General features: G+C 31.7%; 1 protein-coding gene across 1 annotated transcript; it reads left to right on the top strand.

Annotated features, from left to right (window-relative positions):
- The first annotated feature begins 11,201 nt into the window (after window positions 1-11,201).
- On the top strand, window positions 11,202-18,898 carry LOC118048868 (phosphate transporter PHO1). Its single transcript, XM_035058705.2, has 15 exons — window positions 11,202-11,529; window positions 12,669-12,749; window positions 12,945-13,164; window positions 14,614-14,953; window positions 15,171-15,219; window positions 15,531-15,602; window positions 15,873-16,002; window positions 16,332-16,452; window positions 16,780-17,029; window positions 17,194-17,298; window positions 17,402-17,446; window positions 17,559-17,711; window positions 17,861-18,151; window positions 18,243-18,379; window positions 18,493-18,898. The coding sequence occupies exons 1-15, from the start codon at window positions 11,299-11,301 to the stop codon at window positions 18,581-18,583; spliced, it is 2,316 nt and encodes a 771-aa protein (XP_034914596.1). The 5' UTR covers window positions 11,202-11,298; the 3' UTR covers window positions 18,584-18,898.
- The last annotated feature ends 1,420 nt before the right edge of the window (window positions 18,899-20,318 follow it).

A 20,318-nucleotide genomic window follows, 5' to 3' on the forward strand; every position in this document is an offset into this window, starting at 1 on the left:
AACGTAAATGATACCAATAAGATTCAGTAATTAACAGCATTATCACGAATGGATCAGCGAGCTAATATAAATTATATCAGCATTATCACGTATGTAGACTGTGCCTGCTTCTAACCACATTTAGACTTTATTACTAAATAGGTGTCCTTGCTATGCTATAAAAAATCAAATTTATAAAAATTCGAATGATGAAGGAACTCATTGTAAAAATTAAAAGATACGCAATAATTTCATAAAAATAAATTGAAAAAAATATTGAATAATAAAATTAAAAAAAACTATAACTTAAAAAGGTGAAAAAACCAACATAAGCCCAATCAGGCCACCTGCAAAATGTGTGATATAATTGTTATATTGGGGTAATGTTGTTGAAGACAAATTGAATAAAATTATGAAATTTAATTATCAAATAACTTAATATTGAAGGCCAAGATAACGCAAATCATTTTCAAACTAAATGAAAAATCCAATAGAAAAAAATTAAAAAATAATAATAATAAAGCCTAATCTCCAATTAACTAAATTGAAGGATGAAACTAAAAAAAATATAAGCTTAAAAAAGAAAAAAAACAAGTAAACAAGGGCGAGTTTTCTAAACTTGGGTTAATCTTTTAAATTCACAGCCCGTGAAATCTCAAACTTGAGTTCAACTAAGAAGATCGATTTTCAACCAATTTAATATTGAAGGATGAAACTAAAAAATAATTAATTTTAATTATTTTTCAAAGTAAACAAATAATAATTAAAAGAATATGGATCAGCCTTTAGCAATATTTCAAAGGGCATGGATTGTTTGGATTAATTTATATATACTTTAATTAATTTTATATGTTTTAAAATTAATAATCAAATAAATTTTTAATAATTATTATATTATCATATGGCTAGAATATAAAATTACATGTATAGAAAATTACTGATTTCACGTTTTTATTACTGGCTACCTACTGTATGGTTGCAGGGCATGGATTTTGGTTGGACTTGATGTGCCTCCATAATGCTTGGATAAGTTGATCGAAGAATCAAGTACAGCACTCGATCGTCGTCAACAAATACATGAGAGCCGCCACCAGGAAGTAAATATAATGGGGGAATATCAAATGTCCTTGTCAATGGAAAAGAGGATTTGTAGTTCTTCTATTAGCGTATTTGTTAATACGATTGTAATTATTTTTTATATTATTTTAATATTAAAATATATGTTAATAATGTTTTTTTTTAATTATTTTTAATATAGTATATTAAAATGATTTAAAAAAATTTAAAATATATTAATTTGAAATTAATAAAAAAATTAAAAAAATTATTATTTTTTTAAATATTTTTGAAACTGAGAGTTTATATGAATAGCGTCAAGCACCCATAAGGGGGAGATGCATGCTCGTAGCTCTACTTTTAATAGTACCTCTACCCACCCAGATGTGGCCTTTCCTTTCTTTTGTTTCAGAAAATGAGGTTGATGTAACTCTTTTGATTTGATTTCATTAGTTGACTGATTTGCTCGCATCAGCCCTAGCAATATTCCAAAGGGCTTTTAAATCAGGTCAATTTTCTTTCCATGCATCATGCTCCATGAAACGAGATGATGTTCCATGAATTTGAAATCACGGTAAATGAAACGACATGTATTTTCTGCTGCATGTCCAGGTGAAGAAGAAGAAAGAACAATGTCACTGAAAACAACATTGTTCTATTTTATTATTATTATTATTATTATTATTATTAACATGAAATGACGTCGTTTTGAACAAAACATATCGTTTTATTTAAATATGGTGCCAGCACGTTCATTTCCAAATCATTCCTCAACTTATCTTTTATTCATCTAAGTCCTCAAATGTAATTTTTATTTTAAGAATCAATTCAATTGCATCCTTGCCAATTTCAATCGTCGCCCCTATAGTTGGCCGTCTTTTTCACTTTAGTCCTTGGTTTTTAATTTGTGCATTTTGACCCTCAATTGATTAATATACTTCAAATTTCTTCAATTTGGTTCATAATTCGATCAATTTCAATCTCTATATTTACACACCTTTTTTTCAATTTGATCATTGGTTTTGGATTTATGTCATGAAGTCCCTAATTGGCCAATAAACTTCAATATTCATGCAATTAAGTCCCTGATTTGACCAAATTAACTCTTTAAAATTATATTTTGACCCCGAACTTTAATTTCATCAAATTAAAAACCAAATTGACATAAAAATCTATTTTTCTTGCCATTAAACCCTTTATAAATTTAATTAAACCTTCAATAAAATCCAATTGAGTCTGTAAACCTCTAATTTTGGACTTTTCTCCTTAAATTGAATTTTCTTTTCTAACAAGACTCTTATCATTCAAGTATATACTGTCAAAATTTCAATCTTTGTATTTTTTAACCTCCTTAATCAATTTTTCTTATCATTTTTTGAGCACACCAACCTCATATTATATATATATATATATATATATATATATATATATATATATATATATATATATTTTATTTCCTTCCTACTTATATATTATTATTATTTTATTTTATTTTTATTTGTGTGGAGACCCAAAAATGGGTTACAGCAAGAAAATTCATTTGTAATATTTAATTTATGACCTTGCAAGCGACCCTCCTTTATTTCTTTTTCTTCCTTCATTTTTCCTTGCAATAAACAACACAACCCCCTTATTGTATCACAAATCAACTTTCTACTACAAATCCAACTACTTTAGCACTCATTTTATCAATATCTCTATTCTGATTCAAATTTTATTAAGGATTTCCCACTTTAAGTAAGCGAAACTATCAATTTTCTTAACTCAATTTTAAAATGTTAATATTTATTGCATATTTTTATAGCATATGTATTTTGTTTGAGTATTTACTTGTTTTATAGTTTTTTTTCATAGAAATTTGTTGTATGAATGTATAATTTGTATATGTTAGGGTTTGTTTGAGATTTTGTAAAATTATATTTTTTTGTAAATTGATGAAATTTATTTTGAATTTCTGACTTAGGTGTTTTGTGATAAAATAAAAAACAACTCATTTAACAAGTTCATTTTATATCTTGTCAATTTTATTGTTGAGTTAAAATTTGTGATGAAATCTAAATTTATATAGATAATTGGTAATGAATTAGTTGTATTATAAAAATAGTTTTAATAAGTTTGAGTTAAGCTAATGTTCTGTTATTTATTTAGTTTATGTAATTAATTAATACATGTTGTCATCAATATTCTATATAGGTTTGACATATGTAATTGATGATTGTTCATGGATATATCAGATTCATACAAAGAGTTATATAAAGCTAAAGTTCATATTTTTATCTAAGGTTATAGCCGGTCCTAATAGTTCAAGTTGAAAATAGATGTCTTTGTCTATTGATTGATGAGTTGAAATAGTTGTGATCATCTAGGGCTTTTACATATGACATATGCTATATACATCTTTGTTCAAGGTATGGACTTGATCTCTCCAGTATTATATGCACCACTCTTCAAGGGATGAACTTGGTCTCCCTAATATAAATAGAAACATCATTCAATAACCACTCTTTAGTAAAAGGGTTCTCATGCCTTGTAATTTTTTTTTAATCATGATGACCACTTTTTAGTAGGGGGCTTTTAAGCCCCATGACAATATTGGAAAAGCTATAGGCTCCCACTCTTCAAGGAACCTATAATCACTCAGAAATTTCTAAATATAGGTTTACCCTCCTTGGATTTCATACAACCATTTAGGAATTTTTATAAATGATAAGTATGGTACCTTTAATCTCTTAGAATTTTTCTAAGTATAGATTTTTGGTAATTTATGTTTAAAAGAATTTCTTTCAGTTCAGATGCATATTTTTTTGCACCTTTTCTAGCTTCCACTCCCTTTTTATACAAGCAAAACTCATCACTTTACCTGAACTAAGAAATTAGTTAAAGTCTTCACATGTTAATATATTGTAGAGACCTGAGGGCTACTAATGAATCAATATTTTTAAGTTATATATTTTTAAAAATAAAAAAGATCTTAAAAGCAAAATGGGTCTAACAAACATACCAAATTCAAAAGACTTGGGTTTAACAGTTAGCCAAACCCAAGGTAACGTGGGTTAAACATGTCAAGCCTAAAATACTTGGGTTCGACAGTTAGCCAAACCCAAGTTAATTAGGGTTTGACAAACTTGTCAAACCCAAAGTACTTGGGTTGGGCAATCAACCAAACCCAAGGTAATATGGGTTTGGCGAACATGACAGATTAACGCACTTGGATTCAACCATTACCAGGTTCTAAGGGTACATATCTGATCCTAGATGATCTCTTCAGTGGCCTACCATTTATTTTATCTCATTAATGATTTGTAAAAGATATTTGTCTCCCATTAATGTGACAAAAAATATAGGACTTTTCAGTTATTTCTTTCTCCACAAAAGAACAAAACTCATGAGTTATAAATACAACATGAATTCTTCAAGATACAAGTTCACAATCTTCATTCTTTACTCTGTGTTATATATATATATATATTAAGAGAATCTTTGTCTAGAATATTATTGTATTTTTTGTTTCTAAAAAGATAATTGATTAAGCATCTAAGAGTCTCGACATCCATCAAATGAGACCTTTTGCATGTACTAGTCATAAGCCGCCTTGGCCTACTAAACACTAAGTACAAGTTATCATCCACCTTCGCTAAAGAAAATAGATGAGATTGTTATGACTAATTAATCAACCGATTATGCAACCCAATAACCCTGATTCCAGACTAGAATTTTTGAGATATCATTAAAAAAAAAAAAAACATTTATCCTTTCTCGTATCTTGTTTTTATTTCTTAATATAGTATTCAAGCTCCACTTTTTTTGTTTAAGATGCCACTTCCAATATATATTAATATTAAAGACATGTATTTTACTATTATAAGATAATAATAATACAGTTTCTTTTTTTTTTTAAGGAGCATTTCATGTTCTAAGCAGTTTTCTGATTTTAGCTAATGGAAAAAAAAAAAAAAAAAAACAATACATAGAGGTCTATCATCCACCTTTGCAATCTTTTTAAAATACGATTAAGCATGACTTTGAGAAAGAAAGCCTTTATGTTAGAATATAGTAGTGTTGTTAGTCTGTAATCATAACTAGGGCATCATTAAAGAAAAATCGAGATTCTACTATTTGATATTTGAAATACTGTTCAAGTTTATCATAATGATTTTTTTTCCTTATTGTTTTTGTTTTGATCACTCCATTAATTCTTTAAGGCCATATATCGAACGTGGTCTTCTCTTTCTATCTCTACCGTCCAAATTTATTGGATCAATATCGAATAAAATATAAAAGAAAGAAAGAAAGAAGAAAAACAAGGCGAGAGATGGCCTTTGGAATGATCGATGGGTCTTACGATACATTTCTCTCATTTCCACTAGAGAGCTCCATGGCTCATATGTAGCCGAAGATTTTCCCACTAAATGAGGACAACAACCTATAGTGCCTTCAATGTTTGTTACGTGTACGATTCCAAGATATAATGAAGAAGTTTAGCTAGGTATGATTTGGATCTTATTTTATGTATGTATAAATATATATTTTTTTCAAATACAAACGAGCGAATTATTTGGTTTGAAAGATAAAATGAAAATTTGTGAGATCGATCATAATTCATTTTTTATCCGCTACATGTAAGAATTATATACATCTTATTTCAATAGATAAATGTGTCGGATTAGCTATGTACGTATCTGTTAATGGTTTATCTAATCAATATTAAAGAATTATATATCGACATTTATTTGTGCAGGGTGTAATTGTTTACGTGTATCGTATACCATGCGTGTTGATTTATTAATGTAGAATGTGGTTGTTTACGTGTATCCCATGGAAAGCATATATACCCTACAAAATTGACTTCTTTGGCATGTAGACTTCAAGTTATTTCATGCACTAAAATTTTAATATTTTTTTTAATTTATATGGATGTTTGGTTCAGCTTTTACGAATCTCGACTAATCTTACATATTTTAAAATTAATGATTATGTAAGTCTTTAATAACTCTAAGATTTATGAAACTCGAACTAATGATTTATAGGGAATAAACTTAGAGTCTGACTAGTTGAGTTATACCTATTATGGTTACTAAAATTTTAAATTTAATTATATATGAATGTTGTTGTTGGAATTTGAACTCCTAATCATTCAATTAATTAGTTTTTAAATGGTTAAAAAGCTACCAAATTCAAAAACTTAAAACATTAACTAAGGTTCCAAAAAATATTTTGATACAATATATACACTTAAATATTTGCAACCTGTGGTATATTTTGAGCCAAGCAATCGCGCATTAATTATCCAATAACCAAAAGTAGTTCGGTTTATACTTTCATAGAAACCTAAATAAATCATAAAATTAATGGTGTAACACCTAATTAACGTCTGAGAAACGAGATTAGTCTTGCATTCAGATGGACAACAATTTTAGATAATTTATATTATTATCCTCTAGAAGAAATAGATAAACATAGAGCAGAGGAGATGACTTTTTAGAAAACATTAGGTTTTCTCTCAATTTCTTTATAATTTAGGCTGAAATCTTACGACGTCTGAGAACTTTAGCTTCTATTCATAATATACTTGGTGCCACGGTCCCTGAAAAAAATGTATAATTTTAAGAAAAAAATACAACCAAGATGATGAAAAACAAAACAGTAATCCCGGTTTAAACAGCATGCAGTAATCAAGAAAAGGTTGCCAGTCTTAGTAATCTACGTTCTTAATGGCCAACCCGACGTCTTGCACTATCATAATTAAAAGTTTAGCGTGTCATTGTTGATGTCTGCATTGATTGGTCATCTTTGTGATGAAGATAAAAGAAGAGGTTCCACTGAAGTGGAATTGGCGTTAATGTGCGCAAGCTAGACTTAAATTATCTGACAAACGCAATTCGTACAGATATTTACTACATCTTTTATTAAAGAATCAAATGCTACTTCATCTAACCCACTTCCCTTTTTGATCTAACCACGTTCACATGCTTGTGGAATTTGTATGTGAGCCAGATCAGAAAGATTGACGAGAATCATTTTGAGCAGCACATACCAATTAATATCCATGCAGCAGTGGTTTATCGACCAGAAAAGTGACCATGTTTTTCCCTAAAACAATACCTATTTAAGTACCAAAGGAAGCCATATAAGGCTGGTTAAATGAAGAAGTAGTAGAAGAGAACAAGGCGTCCTTGTAAACGCAATGAGGATTAATGAAATAAATAAAAACATATATTAGCAACTCCCAGTAGTGGGATATGCATTAATTTTCTTTTTTGTTGCAGAAAAATACGCACTTAAATGGAAAGGTGACCTAGAAAGGTCTCCATAGACTTAGACAAATATTATTTATACTTCTCTCCTCTCTCTGATGGTGGAAATTAAGGTCATGAGCACTCATGACCAGAACAAAGAGGGACATTGGAATTATTTTCTATTTTTTTCTGCACAGATTCTTTAATGTTACTTCGTTGGTGAAGGTGTTAAGCTACAGATTTATGGCTCTTACGGCCGGATAGGGTCATTTTCTCATCAATTAAAGATTCAAGGACAGGGTCCACCACGTTCAATTATGTACTGTTCTTAGCGACAGAATCTTGTATCTTCCCAAGAGGAACAGCACCTGGGCACTATCAAACTCAAAATTACGCTTAAATAAACAGGATACTTTCGGAAGTTGCTAGATAATTAATCTGTATTAATATTTCTGTTATGGCTGCATGCTGCACTTCGCAGCAGCTCTTTATGTAACTTTCCCTGTCCATTCTGGGATTTCTGCTACCTAATATATTATCCCTCGACTTAAAAGAACAAGAAAAAAAGGTTGGACATTCTAAATCTTCAGTCTCAATTGAAATATTCCGATTCCAACTGAAGTAAAGTACATTCTTTTTTAAACCCAAAAATGTTACTATGATTCAAGGACAACATTCTCACAAGTTTGACCTCCTGTTTCATCCAATTGCAGACAAACCTTAAATACTGCCCTTAAAAGGGCATGTAACCGCGTCCCAGGAATTTGATTTTTGCACTGCATGTCCCACGTTACGGGCAATCTTTTAAGGCTCAAGAGTCAAGCTTTGAATATGTTTTCTTCACCAAAAATGGGTTCCCTATCTACATACAGTCCACTAATCTGATAAAACGGGGGCTTGTTTTAGTGGGGGAACACAAAAAGGAATACACTGTTCCAACGTCACCAAACACTCAAAAAGAAAAAAGTTCTGGCAAATCTGGCTCCACGGCTTATTCATTTCATCAGCAAATCCCACTAGAACCATTGTTCTTGTCCCTTGCACTGTACAAAACAACTTCTCAGCAGTGCTCTTCAGATCCTACAAGGCCCCTCGATCATTTCCCAGTTGGCAAAACTGAATTTATATTCTGGCAAAGAATCTATCCACGTGTTTTAAACGCACTGAAAGAGCCACTGGTTGGTTTGTTGCTCCCCATACCATCAGATGCGATTCAAAATGAAAAAAAAAAAAGACCTCCAATTGTTTTTATTTTAATTGAGAAATTATAAAGGAAAGTTCAAGTTTTCAAGACCCCATTGTTTATATTTTAATGGAGAAATTAGAATAAGCTAGTTCCTTAATGGCAGAACCACTTGTTTAACGCTCAGCTTAGCTATGTTTTGATGACCCATTGCATCCTATATCACATTATCATGATAATTACCCATATCTTCTGTGTTGAGATGTTAGAAAGTCAAATTGAACTTTCCTGTTATCTTGTAGCTAGCATCTATATATGACATATAATTTATATTTTGATTCTTAATATGTCTAAAATGTATACCTTTAATATTGAATTTGAATTTGGTCACGAGATTCCATGCAAAAATTATATTTTGATTCCTATTTATGGAGAAGATGTACTCATATCCAAGCTATATTTTGAATTTTAAGATTTTCACAATAGGTCATCAATGTAGCTAGAGCTCTTTTTTACAGTTTAAATATTGACTAGATTTTTTGACTCAATTACTTTTTCTTATGTATACCGTGAAAGTAATAATTTGATAAATTATATAACTAAGCAAGGAGTGCGAAGACTAAATGATTTTATTGCTTGGTTTTAATCCTATCTATCATATTATGTTTATCAAACTGCTAAATATACTTCTCTTCATAGATCCAAATTTACTAGAGAGATGAATTGGAGACTTTTAGTAGTAATTTCCCCAAGATTTTGCTGTAATGGTTATTGTGTGTAGATTCCAATGTTGTTTTCTTAGGCTATATATGATGTTTTTGTTTTTTTTATATGGACCTTGCTTTGTTTGGTAATTTCTGCAAAATTGATATACTATACATGCTCTGTAATTTTACATGCCATCAGGTTACGATGTTTAATGAAATCATATATTTCTAAAAAAAAAAAAAAAAGAATCGCACTTATTTTTTTATAACTTTTTTTTTTTAAATCAACTATTATTTTAACATTATTTAATTCAATTTTTAACATTAAAAAAACCCAATATAACACAACACATTATGAAGCCTTTATCTTGAGACTGGACAGTGAGGTTTTCTAAGAAGAAAACTTTACAGTGCCGATGCATTGTTCCTTAACATATAAATCGCAAAACATGTACTTATAATCCTATTTCTCGGAAACTACAGGAATGATTCATATTAAACAATTGTTACTATTTTTTTTTTTTTTTGGGTTATAGTGATTCATTGTAAAGGGAAAGTAGAATTATATATTGACCTAGTTTACAAAAAAAAAAAAAAAAAACATTTTTTTACGGTCCTGGTATCTCAAATTTTGGGATTTAACTTGTTTTTTTAGCTTTATTTACATCATTTTCTCTGATTTAATCTAGTTGCATCCTTCAAATGAAATTTAAGATTTTTAAAATATTTTTGAATAAATTTTTTACATGTTAAAATTAAGTTTTTTTTTTTTTTAAAAAAAAAATTAATCTAATCACAGACGAGTTATCTATAACTCATGGTGCATTTATGAGAATTGTTTTCCTCTCAATTTCTCTGTGTGTATAGAATATAAGCATAAAAAATTAATAGTAATGCTATATAAAAGTTTGTTTTTAAATTATTTTCTTTAAAGAAATAATTAATAACTTAATACCCGAATTTATGAGCTCAATTCGTCATTTATATAATCAACCAGACAAAAATATCATATCTTCTTTTATTTTTTATAATGAAAATGGATGAGATTTTTTAAAGAGATTAACTCTTAATTTCTCATGTTATATATTGAGGGGATTCAACTAAGGGAGTTTTAAAGCATGAGATTAATGTGAGCGTACTTTAATACATAAATTAGATAAAATAATGTGAGTTTAATTAGAACATGAGATAAATGAGATTGTGCATATATTAATGTACAGATTACATAAAATAATAAGCACATACAATTTAATATTTCTTGTTTGATAAGATTGATTTTCCCTGTACTTATTCTTCCACTATACAATAAAAATATTTGAAATTGTTAGATATATTACTGTTAGATTTAATTCTTTGTTGTATTTGATATTTTGTCGGCCTGCTTTTTGACCGATCAATTCCTTCATCTATTGATATTTAGGTTTACTGATAATTTTTCCAGGTACTACATAGATTGATTTTAATATTGTTGAGTATAATTTTGTCTAAAATGTATCTTAATAATTTTAATTTAGTGTTGTTTTGTGGAAAATACCGTACTATTTTGATTGTTGATATATATATTAGTCAAATTAGGATTAACATAGGATTAGTTGTGAGTGTTTAAGAAGTGTGGTAATTTTTATTTTTTTTAATGTATTTTATTAAAAAATATCAAATTATTTTTTTAGTGTGTTTTATGATTTTGATTTGTTGATGTTAAAAATAAAAAAAATATAATTAATTTTAATATATTTTAAATTAACAAATATTTTTACAAAAGCATCATGAACCATGTTATATCAAACACGCGATATTTTATATAGACACCTAATACAAGTGCATATTTATTTATTTATTTTAATACAAATGCCCATTATTTTTACCTTATACACTGAAAACTTATTTAATTTTTATTTTCCAATTTTCACTTCTGGCTACCTAACTTAAGTGTGCAAGAAAAGATTGCCATGTTGTCCATGAATACTAACAAACAACCTCGCTTCATTTCCCCCTACGTTTCTCTCTTTCCCTCTTTTATATATATATATAAACCTCCTTAATCCCTCTCACACCCTAGGGCCTCCTCTCTCCTTCTTCTTCTTCTTCTTCCTATCTTTATTCTCTCAACAATTCCTTTCCATTTAGAAAGAAGAAGATGGTGAAGTTTTCAAAGGAGCTTGAAGCTCAACTAATTCCAGAATGGAAGGACGCCTTTGTAAACTACTGGCAACTCAAAAAACAGATAAAGAAGATCAAACTCTCACAAAAACCCGCACATACAATTGATCATCAATATGGTCTCTCGATTTTTGATCCCATTCGCTCCCTCGCCAATAATATATCCAGCAAGCTCTTCCACTCTGATACCATGGCCGAAATCATACAGGTACTTGTCAACTTAACATATATACACATACATGCATGTATATGAACACACACGTATATCATGTGCACATTGGTGTATGTATTATCCATGTCTTCACGTGTAATCTTCCATCTTCATTTGGGTGAAGTTGGGTTTTTTTTTGGGTACATAAATAGTTAAGCTGGGCTTTTGGCAATCAATTGGCTTTCCCGGTAAGTTCACAAACCGAGAAATCGGAGTATTTCGATTAGATTTTTGTTTTTGTTTTATGAGGCTAATATTATGGCGCAATTTGAAGTTATTGTGGTAGTGATTATTTTTTAAATATTTTTATTTAGAATAATATTAAAATAATATATATTTTTTTATTTTTTAAAATTTATTTTGAATACCGACATATTAAAAACAGTCTAAAATTAAAAAAAAATATATATATCAATTTTACAGCCATAAAGTATCAGGTTTTTCGGATGTATAGATACATGCGCCGATACATAAATTCCTCCACCTTTCGGTTTTCATCATTTTTGGGTATATATCCTCGGTTTTTGTTCCTCGTCCTCTTTCAGTCTATGCTGACGCACCATCGTACCAGAAAATAATAGCTTTCTCTACAAAACTCCAGGTGGTTTTTGGTTTTATTTAGGGTATTTTTGCTGTTCTCTTATTTTAAGAGTTCCCTTTAGTCGACACCCGACGTTGAATGAATGGGTCAGGCATCTTTACTACAGCATCTGTCGCCGTTCTTTTGAGGTCACAAATCTATTGTTTTACATATGTAAAAGTCACAATTCTCTCCACTAAATTAAATATTTAATTAATTTCTCTCGCTATTGCATAAGTGGAAGCTCTTCTGTTCCTCAAACCTCCACTAAAAACTGGTAATGATGATACATGGGACTCGAGGAAATGTTGTTATAATCCAGCAAGTGAGGCTTCTTTTTGTATTATTTTTTTCATCTAGCTTTGGTAGTTTTCCCATTCGCTCACGAAATCAAGGAAACGGTTATATAGGGTGTTCAATGTCACGATATTATTGTGAATAACATAGAGAAGAACAGGCCGGACTCCGATAAAAAAATATAAAAGAAAAAGAAAAAGATCAGCAAAAGGAAATTAAGGAGGTCGTTTAGTAAATATTTTTCGTTGGTTAATTATAGGTAAGGAGCAAGAGCATGGAGGATGGTGATGAAGAAGTGTACCAAACTGAGCTTGTTCAATTGTTCTCAGAAGAAGATGAGGTATATATTAAATAGTCGCATGACCTCAGATCAATGCTATAAAGCACTTGTTACTCACTAGGTTTTACTTAAAAAAAAAGAAGTGGATTAATTTTACTAACTTGTTTTATGATGTTCCTTACAATTATGAGGGGGAGAGACACATTTAGAGCTTTTGATTTCTTTGTCTTTGTATTTTTGCTCTTCATATTTTAGGTGAGGTTGTTTTTCGAGGGATTGGATGAGGAGCTAAATAAAGTGAACCAGTTTTACAAGACCAAAGAGAGTGAGTTTCTTGAAAGAGGAGAGATTCTGAACAAGCAGCTAGAGATTTTGCTGGACCTCAAACGGATCGTCAACGAACGCCGCCGTAAGCCGAACGCCGGGGTTCTTTCTCGTTCTTGGTCATCCTCACCTCGGAACTCTAATTTTTCTGGTTAGGGCTTCCTTTTCTTTTCTTATCATAAAATCATATAATATATATATATATATATATATAAAGAATGATTTAATTAGAGGCCTTGATGCATCTTATCATGGACCGCAATAACAAGTGAAGTGTTCTTGATTTAGGAGGAATTCTAATTTATGAGAGTTTTAATAGCAAACTAGTTTCATTAATAATATATTAATTTTTATAAAAATAAACATAAAATCAGTAATTACATAGGAACAATTGATATGTTTTTATTTATTCTTGTTCGGTTTTAAGTGATGAGAACACATATAACACGAACGTATTAAACTAAAACAATGGTTGTCTGATGTCATGCCATGATGTGATTGATTTCAGAAAGAGATGTGTTGATTCTAGCTATTTGTCTTACGTGGAATCTTTGAATTTTTTGTCAAATGTTTCTGTGATGCTGATTGTCGTATGGCGTCCGTGTATACACACACACACACACACACACACACACACACAGAGTCCAAATTGGAAAAAAAAAAAAAAATCCCATTTCATGCTCATGGAATAAGTAGAAAAAACTTACAAATTCCTTTCGAACGTTATTCTATTTTGAATTTTCCTTGATCCAAAATATCTACGTTTCTGATAATTAATTAGTTACTGTTCTTAATTACAATTTGGTTCTTGGAGGGTATGAGACCACACAGCAGGAGTATATCTCTTGTTTAATTCACGATTGTCAAACTACAGTCCATAGAACACTTTTCCAGGGATGGGAAGAGAGGGAGTACATCTAACACTAGTAATTAATGCATTAAAACAAAAGCTAAAAACTAATGAAGATTGTAAACAGAAATTTGGCAAGACTCGATTAGAACACACGAAAGAAGAGAAAATATTGGATGAAAAAAAATAATTAGTGTGTTGTAGTGGCATGTTTTCTGATGATAATCTTGTGCACGGAATATCATATCAGATGTCTTGTTTCTAAAAAGAGAGATTTTCTTGATGTTTGATGCTTAGCGAATCTAGTTTGATAGGAGTAGATAGATAGAAATGTTGTTCATGCGGAAGGCTTTGATGGATAGAAATGTTGAAAGATAAGGAATAAGATAAGAGGACAGCAGTTTTCTTGCTGTCCATGAGAAGAGAAACTGGTGTCCCTAATCTTATCAGCCCAGCAGCATCTAGCCACGACCCATCACATCTTCACAAATTTAATTCAGTTTCGTAAAAATTCTATACTCATTAGACCGTTTACACACGAAGTTGAATCTCTAACTTTTAGGCTTCTAGCATACGAGAGAAAGTGACAAGACGAGAAGCAAATTTCCACAAGGCCTGGAATTAATTTTGCATACGACTGTATTTGCTAGCTCCTTGCAAATTAGCTTGCTTTTATGAGCAATATATATATATATATATATTTGTTTGTATGCATAGTACGTGTTTCTGATAGTGCAATCATGCATGCAGAGAGTGGAACTGAATTAAATGAGATCTCGACAGATTCACAAACTGATGAAATCATCGCAGCACTAGAGAAAAATGGTATCAATTTCATCAATTCGGCGACAAGAACGAAAACAAAGAAAGGGAAACCTAAGATGGCAATGAGGATTGACATTCCGGCGACGACACCAACACGAACAATCACAGCCGTAACATCGATGTTGTGGGAAGATTTGGTCAATAATCCTAAGAAAGAAGGAACTGGTGATTTCATTAGTAGAAAGAAGATCCAGTGTGCTGAGAAGATGATTAGAGGTGCATTTGTGGAGCTCTATAGAGGCCTTGGTCTACTTAAAACGTACAGGTTAATTCCTACTCCAATATGTATTCCTGACCAAATCAAGTACTGGCGCCGCTGCTAAAATCCTTCATGCATGGACTGTCGTGTATAAAATATTTTCAAATGATTATATTTATGAAGTCTCAATTATTAAAATACGCACGGAGAGAGAGAGATGCAGCTTCTGAGGATTCTTGTATCATGAAATATCTTAATATATATGTTTCCCTATTCTTGGCAGCTCATTGAATATGGTGGCCTTCACGAAAATATTGAAGAAATTCGACAAGGTAAGGTGGTCCTATCTCAGCTCTTTCAGTACATGTTGGTATTATGATTGGTAATGGAAGGAAGAAATCGAAATATATTTTCCATTAGTTTGTTGTAATCTTATCTGAGCTCATTTCTTTTCTTCCTTTTTTTTTTTTTATGAATGAAAAATTATAATAATCAAAATCAAATAAACAGGGTAGAGCCCTATACAAAATCAGAACAAGAAGATTAGTGATGCAATTTTAAGATTTTCCTACTCTATATGTCATTTGCATAAACTTCGTTTGGTGTTTATAGAATTAAAACTGGATTTTTTATACATGAACAGGTATCCAATCAGCAGGCATCGGCAAGCTACTTAAAAGCAGTGAAGAGATCCCACTTTATTAGCTCCGACAAGGTAATAAGATGCCTTGATGCGCGCATGGTGCTCTTACATCCTTTGATCGATTGCACGTGATCATGCTTTGGTTCCTATATAATTCTTCTACCACTAACAAATGTCTGTGCATATCGAAATTAATGTCTGTGCCATCTTGTGGTTAGCTGATCTCCACAGTTATGTTATTAATTTGCGTTTTGTTTATTGGTTTTAATTAATTACATTTGGAGAGTGGGATTAATGGTTTTCTAATAAGCATTACGGGTGATAATATATTTCGTTGATAAGGTTGTTAGGCTAATGGATGACGTGGAGTCCATATTCACAAAGCACTTCGCCAACAGTGACAGGAAAAAGGCTATGAAGTTCCTGAGACCCCAGAGACAAAGAGAGTCTCACATGATCACTTTTTTTGTTGGTAACTAGTCTTTCCCTCTCCCCTCCTCTCTTATACTGGATCGTTAGTATTTAAGAGCAATATATCAGTGTAAGCATTATCTTCCATGATTGGTCCAATACGACTAATCACACTGCATGATATAAATGGAACTAGATTATGTAGCATCTCTGCTTTCTTTCAACTAATGACAGAAGCATCACCTTCTGTAATGGAGAAGAAAGGGTGCTGGCAACTAATCCCATTAGTAGAATATTTAACCCTCATCCATGCTTGTTAGTGCACTTGGAATTGGACTCTGTTTGTGTTTATCAATTGAAGTTTTCCCTTTTTGTTTTTGCTTGTTGCAGGATTATTTACTGGCTGTTTTGTATCACTGTTCAGTGTATACGCAATCTTGGCTCACTTGTCTGGTATTTTTAGGCCAAATTCTGAGAGATCGTATGTGGAAACTGTCTACCCTGTTTTCAGGTGACTATTATAAACATTATCTTTAATCCACCGAGTAATTCTTCACATACATTGTCTACATGATTTTTAACTTTTTGCAGACGATTTAAAAAAAAATCTTAAATTATGTACTAATGTTGCAATTAGCAGTCCATTTACTCTAAAATCTTTTTAACAAAAAAATGTTTGGCAAAGAATTGGAAGCACTTGATATGCTTTAATGGACTAGGTGACTAAAACGGCATTCCTTGTAACTGGATTGACAATTAGAACTGAAGGATTTATTAAGTAGGAAACGCAGATTGTAAGCAACAACGCCATTGATGAACCAAATGTGATCTTATGCAGTATCTTTGCCTTGTTAAGTTTGCACCTGTTTATGTATGGGTGCAATCTCTTCATGTGGAAGGGAACAAGGATCAACTACAACTTCATTTTTGAATTCCAACCCAGCACAGCCCTCAAGCACAGAGACGCCTTTCTCATTTGCACCACCTTCATGACCGCGGTGGTTGCAGCAATGGTAATCCATCTTCTCTTAAGGGCTAGCGGTTTTTCGCCAAACCATGTTGACGCCATTCCTGGGATTCTCCTCCTGGTAAGTGTTACTGGTTCCTGTTTTAAGTTTTCCTACGAGTCTGTATGCACCAGCATTGAATGCTTGCAAAAGTAGAAATCATTTTCCTTTGAAGGTCACCGGACCTGTAATTGGATGTGATACCCAACTAGAGATTGATGCTGATGTACGAACACATTTTTCAGATTTTTGTTTTCGTGCTCATCTGCCCATTTGACATCTTCTATCGTCCAACACGTTATTGCTTCATCCGTATTATAAGAAACACAGTCTGCTCTCCATTTTACAAGGTATGCTTGCTTGCTTATTTTGTTGAACATTATAAAAACTTGTCAGTGTAATAACACAAAATTCTGTTTTTTGGTTTGCTTGATTGAAACACCATATATGCAGGTTTTGATGGTCGACTTTTTCATGGCAGACCAACTTACTAGCCAGGTGATTTCTCTTATTAGCATATAACTTACTGCTTGAAGCCTTCTATATTTTCTTCTCTCTTGATTTTTATTAGTTTGCAGCCTGGATAATCCTCGTTTTGATTTTCATACAGATTTCATTAATGAGGCACATGGAAACCACAGCTTGTCACTTTCTAGCTGGGAGTTTCAAGACTCATAGATATGAAACCTGCAAGACGGGAAGGCTGTACAGCGAGCTTGCTTATGTCATTTCATTTTTGCCTTACTTTTGGCGTGCTATGCAGGTATAATATATACCCCTTAACAACTTTGCACTTTTTTGGCTGCAATTAACACATTTTTTATTGGGTATTGAAAAATCATTTAGTTTTTAGTCACTCATAGCCAACTCTTTTTTTGGCTCCAATTAATACATTTTTCTTGTTAATGAAAGTGTGCAAGAAGATGGTTTGATGAAAGTGACCTGGACCATTTGGCTAACATGGGGAAGTACGTTTCTGCCATGGTGGCAGCCGGTGCGAGGATTACTTACTCTAGGCAGGAATCTCTTCATGTGAACTACCTATGGCTAGGTATAGTCCTGGTTACTTCTGTGTTTGCTACCTTATATCAATTGTACTGGGATTTTGTTAAGGACTGGGGACTTCTCAACTCTAAATCCAAGAATCTGTGGCTAAGAGACGATTTGATTCTAAAGAACAAAAGCGTTTATTACATGTCCATCGTGAGTTCTCCCTCCATTTAAATCCTCCATGTCCTTCCTGTCAAAAGTTTAAATATGGAAGTTCTTAACAGATTGAGAAATTGAATTGCAGGCCCTGAACATAGTTCTTAGAGTTGCTTGGGTGGAGACTGTCATACGGTTCCGCCCTAATGTGGTTGAGTCAAGTATGTTAGATTTTGTCTTGGCTTCTTTGGAGGTAATTCGACGTGGCCATTGGAATTTTTACAGGTACATTTGATTTCAAACTGAAATAACTTAGGAATGTTGATGACAAGAACTTTGTGATCTATAGAGACGAGAATTTCCGATCTTCTAATATTCGTCAGAATGTGTCGAAACAGGTTGGAGAATGAACATCTGAATAATGTTGGAAAGTTCAGGGCAGTGAAGGCAGTTCCGCTGCCATTCCGCGATACTGATTCTGATGGCTGAGATGTTCTTCCATCAAAATGTATAGAGTTCCCTTGCAAGTTCATTCCAGGTGAAGTCCCTGGAAGGCGGACATAATTCATAAATGGGCCATATTCAGTACTTCTTATGATGACATATATGGAATCCGCATCTTATAAGAAAATGCGCGAGTATCCTTGTCATTCTGCACAGATCCAATTGATTCTGCGATTGTAAAGCTCCGAGTGTACTGAAGAAAGCGAACATCAAGTTTACTTTGTATTATCTTGTACAATATCTGGGAATTCTAACTTCGATTGGATTATATTAATGAAACTACCAAACATTTTCGTTTCTTGTGGTAATGACTCGAAGAACATCAATTGGTAGCTACAAAATCCACATTACTCCTCTGGTATGTTTTAAGTAGAAAATTTCAAAAACTTTCGCTGCCCTTTCAACAAAAATTTTACATGATATAACAAATAGTTGCGTTGAGTTGAATGAAGTGGATGTTAGATAACTATTATTGTTAACTCATCTAAAAGTTCAAATTTTTAGATAAAAATAGTTCTTTAATATGATAATTAAACAATTTCGAGTTTAAATCTTAGCACCATTCACTTAACTATTTAAGTTTTTGATTTGATAACTTTCAATTGAGGAAGTATGTTAAAAAGTAATATTAAACTATTTTTTGAACATTGATTAACATCTTAAATTTTTTAGTTGAGATAGAAGATCTCCCTTTTCGAAATGCTGAAAGTTCACTTCACCCAACTCTATACCGAGCTCTTTCTTCCCTGTTTCAGGATCGCTCAGAACAACTGGCTTCTTCACTCGTTGATTCCCAGATCTAAAATGCAAACCGGCTGCTTCGCGCAGTTTTTTAACGATTATTGCCAAAATGAATTTTAAGCATTTTGAAGATCAAAAAGAGACACGAAATTCCTACCGAAACAAATTAATTTTTTGGACAATATTGAAGATTGCTTAGGACTACCAAAAGTCCATGTTACTTTTCTTTTTTGTTTGCTTCAAATTTATTGTTTCTAGTGAATAAAGTTGTCCTAGTTTTTAGAAGTTATTATTTTGCTGGCAGATCATTGCATGATTTGTGGCTATTAGTTAGCATTTCATTTTTCTTTTAATATTATTTAATTGTAAGGATGTTTATTAAATAATAATAGTAATCAATTATCCCTTGTTTGTTGCAAATTAGTATTTTTATCCTTGCAGTTTTTAAATTTCTTGTGTTTCTTCCTTTACTTTGGAAAAAAAATCATCAATTCGTATCATAGCTTTCTTTTGAAGGGACCTATGATGGAAGTTAAAACCAACTTTTCTCAAATTGCTCCTCTTGTCTTTGATGAGAAAATTGCTAGCTTTGGAAGTGAAAATGGAGATACCTGAAGGCATTAGATCTATGAGAAGTGGTGGAAGAGGATTGTGAAGTTCCTCCATTGCCAAACAATCCAACCATGACTTAGATCAAAAGTCACAAGGAAAAAAAACCAAGAAGTCAAAGGCAAAAGAATGTAATGGATTTTTCTCTTAAAATTCAAGTTTGAAGTGGCTAGAGTTTTCTAGAAGTTCAAGAAAGCTTTGAAAGTGAAAATTGAGATACCTAAAGGAGTTTAATCTATGGAAAGTTGTGGAAGAGGATTATAAAGTTCATCCACTACCAAACAATCCAACCATGACTTAGATCAAAAGTCATATGGAAAGAAAAACCAGGAAGTCAAAGGCAAAAGAATGTAATGGATTTTTCTCTTGA

This window comes from Populus alba, chromosome 10 (genome assembly GCF_005239225.2).
Source record: "Populus alba chromosome 10, ASM523922v2, whole genome shotgun sequence".
NCBI lineage: Eukaryota > Viridiplantae > Streptophyta > Magnoliopsida > Malpighiales > Salicaceae > Populus > Populus alba.

What these genes read in the sequence shown, in the direction of transcription:
- LOC118048868 (XM_035058705.2), top strand. Translation starts at nt 11,299, where the DNA reads ATGGTGAAGTTTTCAAAGGAGCTTGAAGCTCAACTAATTCCAGAATGG. An exon ending in ACTGTCTACCCTGTTTTCAG is followed by an intron (nt 16,453 to 16,779) that starts GTGACTATTATA and finishes GATCTTATGCAG; the next exon opens with TATCTTTGCCTTGTTAAGTT. An exon ending in GCGTTTATTACATGTCCATC is followed by an intron (nt 18,152 to 18,242) that starts GTGAGTTCTCCC and finishes ATTGAATTGCAG; the next exon opens with GCCCTGAACATAGTTCTTAG.